The sequence below is a fragment of the Ceratotherium simum genome, chromosome 5, assembly GCF_057802395.1.
Source record: "Ceratotherium simum simum isolate JZ-2026a chromosome 5, ASM5780239v1, whole genome shotgun sequence".
Lineage (NCBI taxonomy): Eukaryota > Metazoa > Chordata > Mammalia > Perissodactyla > Rhinocerotidae > Ceratotherium > Ceratotherium simum.
Window position 1 is genome coordinate 37,416,587 of NC_141904.1, and position 21,023 is coordinate 37,437,609.

The 21,023-nt window shown below is 36.4% G+C and overlaps 1 protein-coding gene across 4 annotated transcripts in view; it reads right to left on the bottom strand.

Annotated features, from left to right (window-relative positions):
• The window catches only part of CLASP2 (cytoplasmic linker associated protein 2), a 170,822-nt gene that overhangs the window by 7,988 nt on the left and 141,811 nt on the right, over positions 1 to 21,023 (bottom strand). For all 4 annotated transcript variants that reach the window (XM_087430684.1, XM_087430682.1, XM_087430683.1 and 1 more), the window contains 6 exons: positions 20,744 to 20,887; positions 13,394 to 13,537; positions 11,802 to 11,908; positions 10,116 to 10,269; positions 7,596 to 7,824; positions 655 to 848 (listed from right to left, as the gene is read on the bottom strand). In XM_087430684.1, coding sequence (XP_087286810.1) covers positions 655 to 848; positions 7,596 to 7,824; positions 10,116 to 10,269; positions 11,802 to 11,908; positions 13,394 to 13,537; positions 20,744 to 20,887 — 972 coding nt within the window. The remainder of the gene's footprint in view (positions 1 to 654; positions 849 to 7,595; positions 7,825 to 10,115; positions 10,270 to 11,801; positions 11,909 to 13,393; positions 13,538 to 20,743; positions 20,888 to 21,023) is intronic.

Genomic DNA, 21,023 nt, shown 5'->3' on the forward strand with positions numbered 1-21,023 from the left:
TATATTATATAATTAAGTTTTCACATCTCTAGGTGAGAACTTACACTGCACTTCTTATATTTGTAAGAAATCAATAACCAACTACATTCTAACTATCAAAAAGGAAGTTTTACTTCTTTTTTTTTTTTGTGAAGAAGATCAGCCCTGAGCTAACATCCAATGCCAATCCTCCTCTTTTTTTGCTGAGGAAGATTGGCCCTGGGCTAACATCCGTGCCTGTCTTCCTCTACTTTATATGGGACGCTGCCACAGCATGGCTTGACAAGCCATGGGTCGATGCACCCCTGGGATCCGAACCTGCAAACCTCAGGCCGCCAAAGCGGAGCATGTGCACTTAACCGCTGCGCCACCAGGCAGGCCCCGGAAGTTTTACTTCTGAACAACTAATTTAAATATGCAAAACAAGTAACCTGTACTCTCCTATAAAAATTCTATCAGCAACCTTTCATTTTTTCCATTGTCGATTGTTCAAAATCATCAAGCTATTTGGTTTAGAAGAAAAAGTACTTTATAGTGAAAATTCCACACAGAAAGCAGCAGCAGCAGAGACTCATTTTCTCAATTTCCAAACCTGTGCAGTGCTTGACTAATAGGCAATGACAGGAAATCCGAGACAGGAAAAACAGGCTATTGTTTATATATTCTGCCATTTACCTCTTTATCCCCAAGGGTTTCAAGCAATAAAAGTAATATTGTTTTGAAGTGTTCATCCCAAACACTGAAAGATTCTTCCTGTGTCAGTTTCATGAGTTCATAGAGGGCGATTTTTCTTTCTTCTACACGTTCATTATGGTTAGACAACTCCTTCAACAATTCAGCAACCAGGTCAGAATGGTCTAGGGAAAGATCTGTCAAAAGGACGTGACATTAATTCTGTAACTTTATAGATTAACTCTCACGAGTGTGGGGATGACAATTTTACACCATTATGAAACACAGGTAATGTTGGTTGTAAAAAAAAAAAAAAAAAAAAAGAAAAATGACTAGGTAATTTTCTTTTCCATTTTGTCATCTCCAAAACATCAATGCTAGTTTAAAACTCTTTATAAAAATTCACAAAAGAGAACAGTATGTGATGAACTCCCATACACCCATGACCCAGATTTAACAATTATCAAGATTTTACCATTCTTACTTTATCTTTACCCCACTTCCCACTTTTTTTTTTCTGAAACATTTTTAGCAAATCCCAAATATATCATTTCATTTTACATACTTCAGTAAGCATTTCTATGGTGTCATGCCAGGAAGTTCACAATGTCTGGGTACTCCATTTTTCATGATACCAATAATGATCACTGGATCTAAGTGGTGACAACTTGATCCCACCATTGTAAAGTTCCCCATGAATCTTTTACCTAATGGCTTCACTCACTGATTGTTGCTGAATCAGTTATTTTATTAGGAGTTACAAATGGTGATTATCTAATTATACTAATCCTTCCATGGGCTGGAATTCTTCTGGAGAGAGTAACTTTATCAACTAGAGCTATTTTGATTACCCTGAAATACAATAATAGAAAAGGCAGAATAAATACTTAATATATTTCCCTTTAAATTCCAGAGTCAAGAGTTGGGCCCAATGGTTATCAAGGAGTTTTCATTTGTTTTTCCTATTTTTTTTAAAGTATAATTATGAACTCATGAATTTTATGAATGTTAAAGGACACATTTTTCTACAACATCGTCAGATAGTGCTTTGAATCATTTTTGTAGGAAAGATGGTTAATTCCAAAAGTTCATGTTAGAATATTACAAAATACCAGAGTTCTTCCTAAATTCTTTTGATGATAAAATACATGATAAATTCAGGCCTTGAGGGACTTGGGCAGACAGTGGCCTGAGCCTGTGCCATAGACTCTTTTCCTTTCTAACTCCCTCTCTGGAATAAAATAACCACAGAATCTGGTGCTTGAGCCTGGCAGGTACACCTGGGGTCACCCCTTCTCCTGAGTCTCCAAGAAAGACAGCCGATATCATGGAGCTGTGTTCTCTATGCGCCCACTGGGCAAGAGCATGCTGGCCTTTTGTTGGAAAGGGCTGCCATTTATGCGGATCCTAACAGACCAGAGAAGGCTTGTGGATCTGGCATTTGAGGGAGGGCTGTTGCCTACAAAACGAAAGGCTCAAGAGGAAAGAGTACTCTTCCCAAAAATGAACCTTGAGGTTGCAGTTTGACAGATGGTTCACTATTGGTCCATAAAAACAGAAGCTACTGTGTCTCATCCTGCCAGCTGGTGAGCCAGTGACCTACAGATACCAATGGCCTGACATTACAAGTCTCAGGGAACCCACAACTACAAGTAAGGAAAGAAAAATTATATTTCACTTAAGGGGACTCAGAAACCTGAGGAAATGAAATCAAGCTGAACTATTAGAACAGATAACTTCTACTGGAGTAAAACCAACAGATGACAAGGAAGGGAAATCAAACCAAAATGTAATGACAACATTCACTGACTATTAAAAAGGAAGTTTGTTATGACAACTTTCATGGAACTACAATTAGAGCACTAAGAACCTCTGGTCCCCAAACAGTTATACACAGAGCACAAAATGTGATTACTGAATTTAAAAACTTGAGATAATCTGGAAAGAATGATTACTGAGAAGAACCAAATAAGGGTTTTGGAAGATCAAGGAGAAGAACCTCTGCAAAATGCAGAGCAAAACCATGAAAAGGAGTGTTGAGTTCAAAGATAAGATCTTAACTTGGAGACTAAAAATTGTCTTGTAATAATTTCATTTGTATAGAGCAACACTGCTGGTTTAACAAAACTCTTGCAGCAGGATAAATGCATCTCTATAAACCCCATACAAATCACTCCTGGGAAGTTACGTTATCAGACTTTCACAGATGTCAGAGGATCATTCTGATAAGAGTGTATTTTATTTCAGCTGAATAAAGGGAATTCACAAGCAAATACTTTTCAAAGAAACTCAGTTCTCTTCTCCATGAATATAGGCTTTGTAATTATTCTAGGAGATAATTAGAAATGACTTGACATATAATGGTCTGGACAAATGACTGAGAGGAAAATAATTTCTGCCAAAGAAAGCATATAAATTATTTGTTACAAAACAGCTATTTATATCATACAAATGAGATAAACCCAAGGTACTGAATTAATTAAGATAAAGTGTAATCAACTATATTTCCTCTTCTGACACAGAGAGAAAAGAACACAGGCTCTGGAGTCTTACCAAATCTCTGCCTCTTACCCTTCTCCCTGAATAACAGTATCATCCTTGATAGAGGTAGTAATCTGGAACATTATAGTTCCTGGTAAACTTTACAAAGGTCATAATTAGATGTGGACATTAGTAGAGTTTTTTGACTTGTTAATTTTGATAAATTTATCACTAATGTGTGTATCTGTCTGTAATGTGAACAGAAACATCTGAGTAAGACACATATCTAATAAGTCTCGGAATTTTAAAACAATGTCCTTTAATAGAAATTCTGACTTGAATAAGAATAAAATGCTTATCTACTGCCTAAAATTTTTAATTTTAAAAACAAAAAAAAGGAGGAGAAATTTTACGTGGGGGGTGCATGAAAGGAAAATCAAAACAGCAATGGAAGTCAAAAAATTAAAAAGAAAGAATAATGTTAGCAATGCTCACAATAAAATAATGTCAAACAAGGTCTTCCCCATCTCAAAATTAAAAATGAAAATAGACAATAAATGAAAACAATTGCTACATGAAACTTGGAGAAACTACAGTTTGGTTTAACTGAGGGTTTATCCATCTTCAAAGAGTGTTTACTCAACATAAAATGGCTGCCTTATGTTTCAGAAGTCAATCAAGTATTATGCTGTGAAGAAATAATGTTCTCAAATTCAAAAATATTCTACCCAGTTTAGGTTTCAATTATATAATTTCCAAAGATGTCATCCGCTAACAAATGGAAAATATATGATCCTTAGTAAAGGAGAAGGGAATTAGACAATCAGGGGGTGATCCTTCAAACTGTCATAATTTTGGCTTTGTGATCTATTAAGTCTCTTAACATGACGTGTTGGTAAAAACATGATTCCTCAACCTCATAAAATGAAGGTATTTTTCCATTCATCAAAACTACAAATGACCAGGCCTGCAAACACAGATTCCCGAGCAGAGTTAAGGAGGTTTCCACAAGCAAGAGTAGAAAAGTATGTGGTTTCAGAGCTCAGTCAGGGTAAGAAGGGTGTCCACATGGAGTGGCAACCAAGTGTGACCTGTCAGACCCCAAGCGGAATGGGAAGGGCATCCATGGCATTGGGTGTCAGAGCCCAAGGAGGCTGAGGGTGTCCGTGTGGAATGGCATAACCCAGCAGGGTGAGGAGTGCATCTGTACAAGTGAGGAGGTGATGGCGGAGAAGGAAAACTGGCTGCATACAGGAGGACTGACCAAATAAGTAAATAAAAGATAATGGAAGCCAGGTTTCTCACTGTCAGCAAAAGGGGCTTATCAATATGGAAAGTGAGGAAACTAGAATTAATCTCATGGTGCTAGATCGGAATTGGAGTTACTGGTATAAACACATAGCTCTCAACAGATATAGAAATAAACAGACGTAAACCAGTGTACATACACACGCACACACATATATATACATATATATTCTCTAGCTCTGGCCACTGAGAGGTCTGGAGAGCAGTGATATCCCACCAGCAGTGAGTACACCTAGTGCCCAGAGTTTAGTTTTTAAAGACCATATTCTATTAAAAGAAACCAAGGATCAATCCTTGGAGGAATAGTTGATTCCAAGAATGGAAGCAGGGACAGTACAACATTTCGTTGTGCCAGAATGCAAGGATGGGGACATGTCAAAAGGACACAAAAGCCTCTTGAAAAGGATCCTGCTGGTCAAATCAAGGACAATCTGAGCATAAAAATAAATAATGATAGTTACAAACTATAACCCACTGACTACAACAGGAAACTATGCATACAGTTATAAATATGTACATGAATTTTTTTTGGGTGAATAAATTTTAAGTTTAATGAGGAACAGGATATTTACACAGTTCTAAAGTAATTCTCCACAAAACATTTATTTACAAAAGAGTAATTTCACAGTGGAGAAGCCTCGTAAGCACTACCCTAATCACGGGATCAAAGTTAACATCACCAGTCATGGGACAAAGTGAAATCATGTGTTACTTGAAAGAATGCACTGTCACTTCTGTGATACTGATGCCAAGAGTACATAACCGGAATCCAATCACGAGAAAACATCAGACAAATTTAAACTGAAGAAAATGCTACAAAATAACTGGTCTCTAACCTTCTGAAGTGCCATGGTCGTGAGAGCCAAGGAAAGACTGAACACTGAAGGAGACTACAGAGACATGATGATTAAATGCAAAGTGAGATTCTGAACTGGATCCTTTAGCTATAAGATATTATTGGGACAACTGACAAAACCCTAATGGGGTTTTAGGATAGGTGGTTATTAATGTACTGATGATAATTTCCTGAATTGATGAGTATACTGTGAGTATGCAAGAGAATGTCTTTGTTATAGAAAGTACATCCTAAAGTATTCAGGGTGATGGAGCATCAGTTTGGCAACTTACTCTCAAATGGTTCAAGAAAAAAAGTTCTTTGTACCATACTCCCAACTTTTAAGCTTTTGATTATTTCAAAGTTTTTTTTAAAAAAGAAATATATATATTGCAGCTGAGGCAAGAAATGTTAGTGGACCCAATCTGGTCTGCCAGTTTGTAACCTCTGTGGATCAATAATTTAAAACAATTAAAGCTGGTAAAGCTAGGTCTCAATTTACCAGGCTATTGCCACTACACACACAGGGTCTAAAGGACACTTTCTTGCTAGATCCAATTTATTCACTCCTGTTATGCTGCTATCATGACTAAACCTCAGCAACATAGTCAACTATTTGTGACAGATTAACACACACCAAAATTGCAGGTGGCAATTTTACAGATTCTTATGTAATTTAGACTTAGTTTTGTAGGTTGTCATAATTTTGCCTTTGTGATATTTGACATATATTGAGTCTCTTGACAAGTTGGTAAAAACACAATTCGTCAACCCAGTAATAATCGAAATACAAATAAACATATTTTTCCACTCATCAAAATTACAAAAATTAAAAAGGATTTCTGATATCTAATTTCTCAATCTTCCTAATAATTAAGGAAATGCTCATTAGGATGACCTATTTCATACCCACCACAGCGACAAAAATTAAAAACATTTAAACAGTCTGTGCTGGTGAGGAAATCAGTACTACTTAAACTGTCCAAGTGTTTTGAGTTGGTAATTGGGTAGTGACTCTCAAAATTTAAACTTACATCTCGCTTAACTGACCAACTCTACCCCTAGAAATCTCTTAGAGTGAATTACTTGTATATGTGCATAAAATTTATGCAGAAATATGTTCAATGACAGCAACACTGGGGGAATAAAGGAAAACCAGAAACTACCTAAGTCTAGAATTATGAAACAGTGTTTGAGGGGGAAACTTTCAAGTTTATCCACATATAGTTATATATTACTATACATTACTTGAGTCTTTAATAAAAAAGAATTAATGGATCGTGTAATTTGTAGAGGAAAAAATGTAATTCTTTATTATTAAAAATAACCGAAATGGGGGGCCGGCCCCATGGCTTAGCAGTTAAGTGCACGCGCTCCACTACTGGAGGCCCAGGTTCGGATCCCAGGCGCGCACCAACGCACCACTTGTCGGGCCATGCTGAGGCGGTGTCCCACATACAGCAACTAGAAGGATGTGCAACTATGACATACAACTATCAACTGGGGCTTTGGGGAAAAAGAGGAGGATTGGCCATAGATGTTAGCTCAGGGCTGGTCTTCCTCAGCAAAAAGAGGAGGATTGGCATGGATGTGAGCTCAGGGCTGATCTTCCTCACAAGAAAAAAAAAAATAACTAAAATGTTTGCAGTGATTTGTACTTTATAATCAGTTTTTATACATCTTATCTGTCCTTACTGCATACTGTGATCAGAAGGGCAATTAGTACAACATCACCATTCTCTCTTAGAGGTGACAAGAGAGACTCTGGAAGGTCAACCAACTTACCAGGCTATGCAGCTTAGTGTTAGAGCTAGTTCTAAGCCCACAGTTACAAGCCCACTCTAATGTTACAGCTTAGACCTAAGCTGACTCCAAATCCTAATGGTAGCTTTTCCCTTATTTGGTCCTTGAATGTATCTTATTAAAGAGTCTATGACTTCACACTTAAAAGGCTATGGTACAGAATAGGTATTCCTTTAAAGGGTTTTGTCATTCTTGCATAAAAATTAATGACTGAATGAATGGTGTCTAGAGATAAACTAAATTGGTAAGCTACAATTGGTTTCAGTTGTTTCTGGGAGGTCACTGAGGTTTTCTTGATTTTGAGGATGATCTCAGGATGATTACCCTGTTTCTCATTCTGGGGAAGAAAACTACCAAACCACTAAAAATGAGCTCCTAGAAGAAGGGAGAAAACATTCCCATCCCAAAGATTCTTACTTTTTAGGGAGTTACAATAAAAGAGCATATGTATTTCTTTTGCTTCATTGATTACCAGTCCTCCAAAACACAGGTAGTAGCAGCATGACCCAGAACGTACCATCAGGAAACTGGTCGGCATCATCATCAAACATGGCTTCCTTGAGGGCAGACTTATTGAAGGGACTGATGCTATCTGAATAGTTATATGGATTATAGTCTCGAGAGCGTGGAGAGGAGTGAGCAGGCATCGAGTGGAGCAATGAAGCTTTATTATCAAGGGCTGTTTGGGTTGAGTCGGTAGCATCACCTCCTGCTCTTGGGTCGGACATCCCAGGACCGCCACACATCTATTAATGGAAAGGGGAAGGCATAGCAAATTAACTCATTTTCAAATATCTCTTAGAAATTCTAAAAAGATGTTTCCCTACTGCTTGAAATGCTATTTAAAAAAGGTACAATAACCAGCTGAAAAAAAAATTAAGTAATGGAAATCAACATGATGAGTTAAAACTTACATTCAAAATGTCAAAGCTGATAGTAAAGATGTAAAGAAACCACAGCTGTGAGGGCAAATAAGAACCATAAAAGAATGCTATCTCTAGTGATTTTTACAGTTCCGTTGCCAATGGCTTGACAAAACAATATATATAGTATGATCAGCAACAGCTTCTCTATGCTAGTTAAAGATATAAAAGGACTTTCATTAGCAACACAGAACTCAAAGCTGCTAGATTCCATTATTAAGGCAGTAAATTATATAATGACAATATGTCAACAAAGTATAAGAAAACCAAATAAAAAAGGCCTGCTTAAAAAAAAAAAGGCCTACAAGGACTGCATAACTTTAGAAAGGATGCTTGATGGAGTTTGGGCATGTTAACATACTCATCAATACTAACACTGATACTAATACTAGTATCAAAATTATTACCACCATCAGTATCACCATCACCACCATCTACTGAGCAACTATGTGCCAAGCCATTAGCTAGGTGCTTTACAAACATTCTTCAAATATTTACTGTGCCCCTATTAGGTGCCAGGCATCCTTCTTGGCATTGGGGATATATTAGTGAACAAAAGAGAGAATGATGTCTACCTTCATCAAGTTTACATTCTAGTGGAGGGACAGTGACATTAAAAAAACATAACAAATGAATAAAGTATATGGTATGGTAGAAGGTGATTAGTGTATGGGAGGCAGTGCAGTATCAAAGGGATCATGAGTGCGGAGGTGGGATAGAGGAGGCTGCAGATTAAACAGGGTGTCAGAGTAATTTGAGCAAAGACTTGAACGAAGTGGGGGAATTGTCCATGGGGCTATCTGGAGGAAGAATGTTTAAGGCAGAGGGAATAGCCAAGACAAAGGCCCTGAGGCAAGAGCATGTCCATGTACCCTGCTATCTCTGGGGGGAAAAGAAAGTCTCAATTAGGCAGTGATTCTTATTAACCTGTTATTACTACTGCGTGCAGCTTTTGGGGTAGGGAACCTCAAATATGAGTGGTAAGCTGGTTTTTGGCATCCAGTTTACTAGGTGCATCTGCCAGATAGGCATGGGGAGAAAAACAACAGCAGGAAAGACGTCAACAAGGCAGAGGAGGGAGCCCTTAAGAGATATGCTGAAGCACTGCAACATTCTATAATTTTGCAAACACTGAGAATCCACAGATTTCATAGGAAATGGTGGGGTGGCTTATTTTGAGAAAAGTCTAAGCTGTCAGAGAAAAGTCTAAGATGAAGTAGATTAAAAAACAACTACTCTTTGTATAACGGCAGAAGCAGCAAACTAAACAATAATATTCACAAATGTCAGAAAGATGGGCCACAATATTCTTAATTGGAGCCACACAAACTGATGATGCAAACCACTATCACAAATCACTACACAACAGGACAAAAAAATCTAAATGCCTTATTTTGTCTTATAAGACCCATGTGATCAGGCCATGTCTCATTCCCCAACTCTTTCATAATGCTCCAACTACACTAGCTTTCATCCTCACCCTCAAGTATACAAAGCTTGTTCCCTTCTAAATGTCTTAGCACTTGCTATCTTTTGTGGAATTCTCATCTCCTAGATCTTACATGGCTTTACTCAGGTCTCAATACAAATGTCACCTTCTGAGAGAGGCCTTCCTTGACCACTTAATCTAAAATAGATTCACTCTACATTCTAACCTATAATTCCACAGTACTCATCTCTATCTGAAAATGTACAAGGAACTTGAGGGCAGCGACTCTGCCTTGTAAATCTAAGACCCAGAACAGTGCCTGGCATGTGGTAGATACTCAGTAAAAACTTGTAGAGTGACTAACCCCCAGAAAATTATATATGAAAATGAGAGAAAGCAAAGTTTAAAAAAAAAACAAAAAACTCTTTTTTGTAATTTTTTTTTTTGTCCTCCAGAAACCCCCAGTATATAGCTGTATATTCCAGTTGTAAGTCCTTCTAGTTCTTCTATGTGATCCGCCGCCACAGGATCGCTACTGACAGACAAGTGACCTGGTTCCATGCCCGGGAATTGAACTCAGCCTGCTGAAGCGGAGTGTGCTGGACTTTAACCACTAGGCTATCAGGGCTGGTTCAAAAAACTCTTAATGAAAAAGTCTGCAATGTAAGAATATTCAAATACTCACTGAATCACCATCATCTTTTCTAGAATCCCTTTTCAATGGCTCATTCATATCTTCTTGACTACGGAAGCTGAAATTCTGAATTGCTTCAGTGACACCTCTAAGAGAGCTATATATATCTTCAGAGTTCATATTTTCTGTGTCATAATCAAATGCACTATGAAAAAGACAACAACTAATTTTTATTTACGTCTAGTTTTAAAATGCGAACACATTTGAGGAGATTATGTAGGATATTTATAAAGACAGGTATAGAATGTATATTCCCCAAAGCATAATTAGCAAAACAAAACCCGACAGCTATAAACGGTTAAAGTACATGTCCTCTTGTCCATCCACCAGGGGTAGCTTACAATGACTCTAGAATGCCAAGCCCTTAACAAGTGGTTTGTCTTTTCATCTTCAAAAAATATTCTGATTAACCAGGGGTCAGCAAACTATGACCCCTGAAATCTAAGAATGTTTTTTATATTTTTAAATAGTTAAAAAAAATAAAAATAACAATTCATGACACATGAAAATTATATAAAATTCAAATTTCAGTGCCCATAAATAAAACTGTATTGGAACACAGCAACGCTTATTTATTTAGGTATTGTCTATGGCTATTTTCACGCTACAACAACAGAGTTGAGCAGAGGTGACAAAGACTGCATGGCCTGCAAAGCCTAAAATATTTACCATATGGCCCTTTACAGAGTTTGCTAACCCCTATGATTAACTCACAATAATGGTACTGCTTGAAGAAGAAATAAATGTATTTTATACAACTTTGTAAGAAGACAAACAATTTTTAACACTGAACATAAATGTTATTGACATGAATTCTATAATCAAATTCTAAAATTCAACTAAGGCTGGAATTCAGCCATCAAAATTGTCATATATTTATAACATGGAAGAAATAGGCTAGATTTTTCTGCCTTAGATGCTGATGTAGTATCCCATAATTGTAATGAATATGATGAAGCATGCTTTGGTATATGGCTAATAACAAAAATCAAGCTATTGACTACAAATATGGACTACTGTGCAAAATATTTTTTAAAAGGCCAGGAAAAGGGAAAATATATTAGTCTATTAACGAGTCAAGAACTTCATCTGAAATACAGCCCATGCTTGAACTGCACAAGTGTGTGAAAATTATATGTCTTATATTTTGTATTAAGGACCAATCTCACAGTCACATTTTTTCCTAAGAAGTAAACATAATGCCATTTCATATTTAAGCCTTCCCTATTTGTTCTTCTCTATTTTTATGTTTTTGTCTATAAGCTTAATTTTTTTCCTATTTTTAGAGGTGACTGGCCAATATTAGATCAAAATATCCATCATTATAACTTGACCTCAACATTTATACTGAGTAGTATAACTGAAAGATACAATTTGCAATTTACTGGATTTATACAGCATATCTGGGAAACATAACTATGCTATTCAATGCAATAAGCAGTAATTTATAAAAGTTGTATAAGTTTTCTTTTCATTTATTAAAAAATTTCCATATCCTATACATTATTATTTAAAGGGTTAGTTTTGGAATAAACTTAGTTTTTTCAATCTGCTGTCTCTATGTGTTTAAGACCTCTCAAGTCAAGGGGAAATCAACTGGAATTATATTAATGTCTGTTTTTCTAAGAATGGGAATCTGCAAATATAAACTATGAAGGACAATCACTCTTTTATTACCTTGGAGATAAAGTATTCTGTGATGTATTGGTAGGAGAAGTAAGAGGACTGGACCAGTTGGCTGGTGAACGTGGTGTTGGTCTTGTCAAAGGACTCCCCATGGAACCCTGATGGAGAGAGTCAAATAAATATTAACATATGACAGGTAAGTTCAACTAAAAGGCTCTTAAGGAAGTATACATCAAGAAGTTGAACAACATGAAAGAGTCATATTTACAGGTCAATATTTTAAATATTCATGTACTTATCTCTGGTTTCAATGGGGAAAGACTTTCTCCCCATTCAGAAATTGAACTCTTTTAGTTTTTTTTTCTTTCTTTTTGTCTTTTTTTTGGTGAGGAAGATTGGCCCTGAGCTAAGATCTGTGCCCATCTTCCTCTATTTTATGTGGGACGCCTGCCACAGCATGGCTTGATGAGCTGTGCGTAGGTCCGCACCGGGATCCAAACCTATGATTGCCGGGCCGCCAAAGTGGAGCGTGCAAACTTAACCACTACACCACTGGGCTGGCCCAGAAATCTAACTCTTTAGTCTTTTTTTGTTCTCCTCACCGACTCCTGCTCTCAAATATTATCAACATCTTTTTCTTCAAAGATTCAACAAGAGCCCAAACTAACAATTTTAAATTAGCTTCCCATTCTGAGACAATTTCCTTCCTTCAACCATTACTAATGTTCAAATTTTATTCCTCCTTGAGTTTGCTTTACAGATGATTTTCACAAAGACACCAAAGGAGTAAAATCTGGTCATATGATTAATTTTCCTATCTATTAAGATATAATGAAATAATCCTTTATCCTTTTAAAAAGATAATTGACTTTGGTCCAAGGAAATTGTTCTCAGTTGTTTTTAACTCTCAGATTTTTACCTTAAGCCTGCCATAACTGCATCTACTTTTTCCTTTATCCATTATCAAACATCTCTCTCTCTGTCTTTTTAAAACTTAAGTTCAATTCTTTAGGCATGTTATGTAAATGATTCTATATCATTTATATGATTCTATATCATTTATATATATATACACACATATATATATGTATGTGTGTGTGTATATATATATATATATATATATATATGTAAAACACTGTAATGTTTCATTTACTCAGAACTTACTTCCCCAAAACAAAGTCCTGTATATTCAAGCACCTATGGACCTTCAAGCCTGTATTTATTAAATGTGAGCACATCTTTTTAAGCACTGCTCTCTTTGGACCTTATTTGTTAACCCTGGGATAAGTCATCCTTTCTATTCCTCAAATAAGGATTGGTTCATCTAAAGAGTATATTCTAATTCTAATGGCTTACCAAGCTGAGGCCTCATCTAAATTCTGCTCACTTTTCATTTTCCTTGTTCATACTCTGGCCACCATTCACCATCACCCTAATATACACCAAATTATAATATAAAACATGATAGGCCTACAGACTCTATTTTTACCAGGACAATATTTAATTCTGCTCAGGAAATACTGTCCAATGCAAATGTAAAAATTATATACTAAGGTCAAAAGTTTACTTCATGTAAAAGAAAGCAATTATTGTTAAACCAACCATCACATTATACAATAGCCACAAAAATGACTGAAAAATACCTGGGTTCCATTCCCAGTGTTTCGAAGGTGATTATGAAGAAGCTTGGTAGCACCATCCTGAAAAGTTTTTGGTAAAGCTCCTAATAACATTGTAAACTCTGGGGTATTGAGTTCAAATAAGGAAATCAGCACTGACTGTGCTGCCTAGAAAACAAAGACATACAAGAAGTAGATGAATATATTTTGGTTACTCAAAGGAGACCATTTTCTTCACTTAACATTTCTGTTCAATAGCACAGGGCCATCTTTCCCAGGGAAAAAGAAGATATTCTCATATGCTTTCTAATTTCTTTTTTGGAAGAATAAAAAAAAAAAAAATACTTGACCTACCATTATTTTTTGAGGGTAAAGAGGAAATATGAAAAGTATAACGAATACGACTTAATGATCAATGGCAAAAGTTAACCAGACAGTTTCCAGGGTTACTCTATCCATGTATGCTACTAGTTCAGTTTTCCTAATAAATAATTACAAGAAAGAAGGATAGAAATAAGGAAGTATATCCTTAAGCTATACAAAGCCCATCCAGAGCAACTTAGTACTCTAATTTTCATCTTCTCAATGTGTGATTCTTAAATTAACTAGCCGAATCTAGTCTTCTCTCAAGCAGCTCATCTAACAAATCTACAATTTAAGCTAAAACTAGTCTAATGTTTTTGTGGAAATGAGAACAAAACAAAGCTTAATCAGATCAGTTAAGAAAATTTATAAATTTCCTCTCTTCTGAAGTAATCAACTGAGTTATTAAAAGCCAAACTTTGAGACGCAGATTACACAGAAACAATGGAGAAAGAAACCCAAATGGTTCACCATCACGACTTGTATCCAAATGTGCGCATCTTGTTCTGGACCTTTTCTAACCTCACTCTATGAAAACCTAAGTGCTCTATGTTTATGGCATCTAAATATACAACACTAAGGGAAGGGTTGAATTATGTTACATTGGAGCAATGGCATACTACACAACACAGCCTTGAAAGGGGACACAGCTCTACACATGAAGAAATTGGGAGAAGGAAAAACATTATAAAACAACAGTTATAACATAAGCCCATTTTGTTAAAAACAACAACAAAATATATATTGTGTGGCGGTGTACTCTAACATGTTAACAGTGCTTAAATAAAGCTATTTGCATTTTGAAATAAAACTTTATGATTCTGTGTCTTTTCTGGAATCACAACACGGAGAGGACCTCAAGTTAATTTGAGTAAATGAATTAGTGATTGCTAAGGTATACTTTATTCCATCTAGAGTTTATTTTGGTATACGAGATTCAGCTTTATTTTCCTCCTAGAGACAGACAACCCAACTATTCTCAAACCATTTACCAATGAGTGTATCCTTTCCTCATGACTTGAAGTAACACCCTTATTATGAACTATTCTCCTATATAAATCTAAGTGTCTTTGGATCTTCCTTTATGTTCCATTGATCTATTTGTCTATTCCTGCATTAAATAATAGAAGTTTATTTATTTATCTTTGTGAGGAGGATCGGCCCTGAGCGGACATCTGCCAATCCTCCTCTTTGCTGAGGAAGACTGGCCCTGGGCTAACATCCACGACCATCTTCCTCCACTTTATATGGGACGCCGTCACAGCAGGGCTTGACAAGTGGTGCGTTGGTGCGTGCCTGGGATCTGAACGGGCAAACCCCGGGCCGCTGCAGCGGAGTGCACACACTTAACTGCTTGTGCCACTGGGCCAGCCCAATAATAGAGGTTTAAATTGCATGATTTAAATTGCAATAGCTTTAGTGTATTTTGATGAAGTCCTTCAATTCTGTTAAGTGTATATTTAATGTCACATTTGCTTTATTAGATACATTTCATTTTTATTTTAACATAATTTTCAAGTCTTCAAATAAAAGTAATATATACTTATGGATTTTTAAAAAAGCAACCGTTTTAGAAAAGGTTTTATAATTCTCAATTCCCCTGTTCAGCTCTCCAGAATTCCTCTTTGAAATGCTTGTTTTTTCTGATAGTTAGGCATTCATTGGCTTATATAATTATTTCTTGATTTATCAGCTTGAGACATTTTCTTTTTTTTTTGTGAGGATATCAGCCCTGTGCTAACATCCGCCAATCCTCCTCTTTTTTTGCTGAGGAAGACGGCCCTGGGCTAACATCTGTGCCCATCTTCCTGCACTTTATATGGGACGCTGCCACAGCATGGCTTGCCAAGCAGTGTGTCGGTGCGCGCCCGGGATCCGAACCAGCGAACCCCGGGCCGCCGCAGCGGAGCACGCGCACTTAACCACTTGCGCCACCAGGCCGGCCCCAACTTGAGACATTTTCTAGTGATTTCTTACTACAATAGATGAAAACAGGTTCCTTTCAATATCAGCCCTACCCCTTTTACCCTCTTCTCCCTTACACAATATAGTAACAGTCCATTTTTGTCACATTAGCCAATGTAATCTTTAAAAACATAAATCAGATCATATCTTTCCCTTACTTAAAATATGCCAAAGGTTTCTTCAGTCACATCAGTATTCTAGTTCTTGGAATATCCCCAATTCTTAATTTTGGTGAAATTCAATTTATCTATTTTTCCTTTTGTTGTTTCTGTTTTTGGTAGCATATCTTGCCAAATCCAAGGTCATGAAGATCTATCCCTGTTTTTTAAGAGTTTTATAGGTTTAGCTTTTACATTTAATTCTTTGATCCATTTTGAGTTAATTTTTGTATATGGTATGAGGTAAGGGTTCAACTGAATTCTTTTGCATGTGGCTATTTAGTTGTCCCAGCACAATTTGTTGAAAAGGCTATTATTTCTTTATTGAATGGTCTTGGCACCTTTGTCAAAAATCAGTTGGCCATACCAATAGGCACATGAAAAGATGTTCAACGTGACTAATCATCGGGGAAATGCAAATCAAAACAACACTAAGATATCACCTCACGCCCGTTAGAATGGCTATAATCACCAAGACAAAAAACAAATGTTGGAGAGGATGTGGAGAAACAGGAACACTCATACACAGCTGGTGTGAATGCAAACTGGTGCAGCCTCTATGGAAAACGGTATGGAGATTCCTCAAAGAATTACAAATAGAAATACCCTATGATCCAGCTATCCCACTACTGGGAATCTATCCAATGAACCTGAAATCAACAATCCAAAGAGGCTTATGCACCCCTATGTTCATTGCAGCATTATTCACTATAGCCAAGAAGTGGAAGCAACCTAAATGTCCCTTGACTGATGATTGGACCAAGAAGATGTGGTGTATATATATATATATATATACAATGGAATAATACTCAGCCATAAATAAAAGACAAAATCGTCCCATTTGCAACAACATGGATGGGCCTGGAGGGTATTATGTTAAGCGAAATAAGCCAGAAAGAGAAAGACAAACACTGTATGATCTCACTCATATGTGGAATATAAACCAACACGTGGACAGAGAAAACTGTATTGTGGTTACCAGGGGCAATGGGGTTGGGGGGTGGGCACAAGGGGTGAAGGGAGACATATATATGGTGATGGACAAACAAAAATGTACAACCCAAAATTTCACAATGTTATAAACTACGAAAACATCAATAAAAAAAAAAAATCAGGTGGCCATAGACACACAGGTTTATTTCTGGACTCTCAATTCTATTCCATTGGTCTTTATGTCTATCCTTATGCCAGTACCAGACTGTCTTGATTACTGTTGCCTTGTACTACGTTTTTGAAATCAGGAAGTGTCAAGTCCTCCTATTTTGTTCTTTTTCAAAATTCTTTTGGCTATTATGGGTCCCTTGCAATTCCATATGAATCTTGGAATCAGCTTGTCAGTTTCTACAAAGCCAGCTGGTATTTTGACAGGGATTACACTGAATGCATAGATCACTTTGGGGAGTACTACCATCTTAACAATATTAAGTCTTCTGATCCATGAACATGGGATGTTTTTTCATTTATTTAAATCTTTTTAAATTTCTTTCAAAATTGTTTTGTAGTTTCTATTACAAATTTTACACTTCTTTTGTTAAATTTATTCCTAAGTATTTTAATCTTTTTGATGCTATTATAAATGGAATTGTTTTCCTATTTTCATTTTTGGATTGTTCATTGCAAGTGTTTAGAAATACAACTGATTTTTGTATACTGATTTCGTATTCTGTAACTTTGCTGAATTTGATTATTACTTCTAACAGATTTTTAGTGATTCCTTAGGATTTTCTATATGTTAAGATCATCTCATTTGCGAATAGAAACAGTTTTACTTATTCCTTTCCAATTTGGATGCCTTTTATTTCTTTTTTTTTTTTTTGCCTAACTGTCCTGGTTAGAATCTTGAGCACAATGTTGAATAGAAATGGTGAGAGTAGACATCTTTGTCTTGTTCCTGATTTTAGGGAGAAAGCATCCATCCAGTCTTTCACCATCAAGTATGATGTTAGCTGTGGATATTTGTAGGTACCCTCTATTGGGTTGAGGAAGTTCCCTTCCATTGCTACTTTCTTTAGGTTTTTTTTTTTTTTTTTTTTTTTTTTGGTGAGGAAGATTGGCCCTGAGCTAACATCTCTGCCCATCTTCCTCTATTTCATATGTGGCTGCCACATATGAAATGCTGCCACAGCATGGCTTGATGTGTGGTGCATAGGTCTGCACCCGGGATCCGAACCCAAGAACTCCAGGCCACTGAAGCAGAACGTGCAAACTTAACCACTATGTCACTGGGCTGGCCCCCTCAACCCTTTTTGTAATCATTAAAGGATGTTAGATTTTGCCAGATGCCTGTTCTATTGAGATGATTATGTGGCTTTTGTGTTTTTACTACTTATATGGTGTATTACATTAACAGATTTTTGATATTAATTCAACCTTGCACTCCCGGGATAAATCCCACTTGGTCATGGTGTATAATTCTCTTTTATATGTTGTAGGATTTGGTTTGCTAGTATTTTGTTGAGGATTAAAAATGTCCATAGTCAGGGGCCGACCAGTGGCGTAACGCTTAAGATTGGCGCACTCCACTTTGGCGGCCCAGGTTCATGGGTTTGGATCCCAGGCATGGACCTACATCACTTGTCAAGCCATGCTGTGTGGCAACCCACATACAAATTAGAGGAAGATTGGCACAGTACAGTGTTAGCTCAGGGCTGGTCTTCTCACCAAAAAAAAAAAAAAAAGTCCATATTCATAAGAGATAACTGGTCTATAGTTTTTTTTTTTGGTGGTGTCTTTGGTTTTGGTATCAAGGTAAAACTGCTCTCATAGAATGAGTTGGGAAGTGTTCCTTCCTTTTGCGTTTTTTGGAAGGGTTTGTAAAGAACTGGTTATTAATGTTTGGTAGAATTCACCAGGGAAGCCATCTGAGCCTAGGCTTCTCTTTGTGGGTAGATTTTTGATTATTAACTCAATCTCTTTTCTTGCTCTAGTCACACATCTATTTCTTCTTCAGTCAGTTTTGGTAGTTTGTCTCTTTCTAGGAATTTGTCCATTTCCTCTAAGTTAACTAATTTATTGGTATACAATTATTCGTAGTATTCTTTTATAATTTTTTATTTCTGGAAGGTTGGCAGTAATATTCCCTCTTTCATTTCTAATTCTACTAATTTGAGTCTTTCCTTTTTTTTTCCTTGGTGAATCTAACTACAAGTTTGTCAATTTTGTTGATCTTTTTAAAGAACCAGCTTTTGGTTTCACTGATTTTTCTCTATTGTTTTTCTATTCTCTATTTCATTAATCTTTGCTTTAATCTTAACTATGTCTTTCTGCTTACTTTAGGTTTAGTTTGCTCTTCTTTTTCCAGTGGCATAAGGTGGTAAGTCAGGTTACTGGTTTGAGATCTTTCTTCCTTTTTTATTATGGGCATTAACAGATATAAATTTCCCCCTAAGCACTACTCTAGCTGCATCCCATAAGTTTTGGCATATCATGTCTTCATTTTCATTCATCTCAATGTATTTTCTAATTTCCCTTTTGATTTCTTCTTGGATCCACTGGTGATTTAGGAGTATATTGCTTCATTTCCACATATTTGTGAATTCTCCAAATTTTTTTCTGTTATTAATTCCTTTTTTATTAAAAATAATTTTATTTATTTTTTTCCCCCAACTATCTTTTGCCCAGTAGATAGTTGTATGTCATAGCTGCACACCCTTCTAGTTGCTGTATGTGGGACGCGGCCTCAGCATGGCCGGAGAAGCGGTGTGTCGGTGCGCACCCGGGATCCGAAGCCAGGCCGCCAGCAGCGGAGCGCACGCACTTAACCGCTAAGCCACGGGGCCGGCCCTGTTATTGATTTCTAATTTCGTTCCATTGTGGTCAGAGAACATAACTTGTATTACTTTTATCCTTTTAAAAAAACTATTGAGGTTTGTTTCATGGCCTGGCTATGGTCTATCCTGGAGAATGTTCCATGTGCACTTGAGAAGAATGTATATTCTGCTGTTGTTGGGTCAAGTGTTTATCAGTAGAAATAAAGGTCACAAAATTTATATTCTACTCACTCCTTTGCAGCAAATATTGAAGAAAATGATTCATCAAGGAAGAGAGTAAACAGAGCTAGACATAGGATGCAAAAAATGAATGATTGGGATGAAGAGAAGTCTCAGGAAGATGGTGAAGAGAACAGAGGGTCTATGAAGGAGCTCCCCAGAAAATAAATAATGTGTTTTTGAACATATGTAAAATATTAGCCATAGGTATGTGGCAGAGATGTTGAAAATATTAATAGATAGTTATAAAAACATTAAAAAAACCCATGCAAATGAAAAACAAGGCAAATTATTAACACTAAGAAAAACAAAGCTTTTATAAGAAAGGAGGCAGTAGTAAACCACTTGGTATGGAAGTGAATGCTTTCATAGTGAAAATGTAAATCTTTTCTATTGATTACCAACAATTGATTCCTAAGTATTCTGAAGGTTATGGGGAAAGGTATAGGAAAGGATATGGGATTGGTATGGGAAAGCTAAGTCCTCATTTACCAAAGTAGATAGACAGATAGACATAATGACTAAATTTATCAGTAGATCAATAGATAATGCCTAAAATTAATAAATCAAGAAATAGTGTAAGCTCTTATTTGAAATACATAGGTAAATGCAAGGGGAAAGATTTGGAACATTTTGAATGATTATGAGATTAGAGGTTGGGAGGATTATGGCAAGGACAGCTATTTTTGATTCTAACTTTGAAAATTATACTCATATTAATTGGATAAAATTTAAAATAATTTAAAAGAGAAGATTTAAAAAAAAAGGTCTTCATACCACCAGCTCGATAACTCAATGGTAACTGGTAATGTCCTGAAAATATTAGCTTCCTTCACTGGCAATCCAAAACGACTGCTTGCTTTTCTAATTTATCTTCTAAACCTTATATTAAAACATACCTTCCGAACATCAGAACTTTTGGGTTCTGTCGTCCAAGTGATAACCCGAGACACTGCCAGGCGAGTTTCACTGGAATTTATAAAATCTCCTGGATCCATCTGTTTGGCCAGAGTTTCTATGTATTTAAGGATAGCAACCTTCACCTGTAGAGGTAAGCACAATGAAAGAGGACAATCAGATGCTCATTGAGAGACACTGAGAACACTTCAGAAACAATTAGGTGATTTTTTTTTTGACAAATAGAAAATGAAAAAAACAACAACAAAGAAATTACACAAC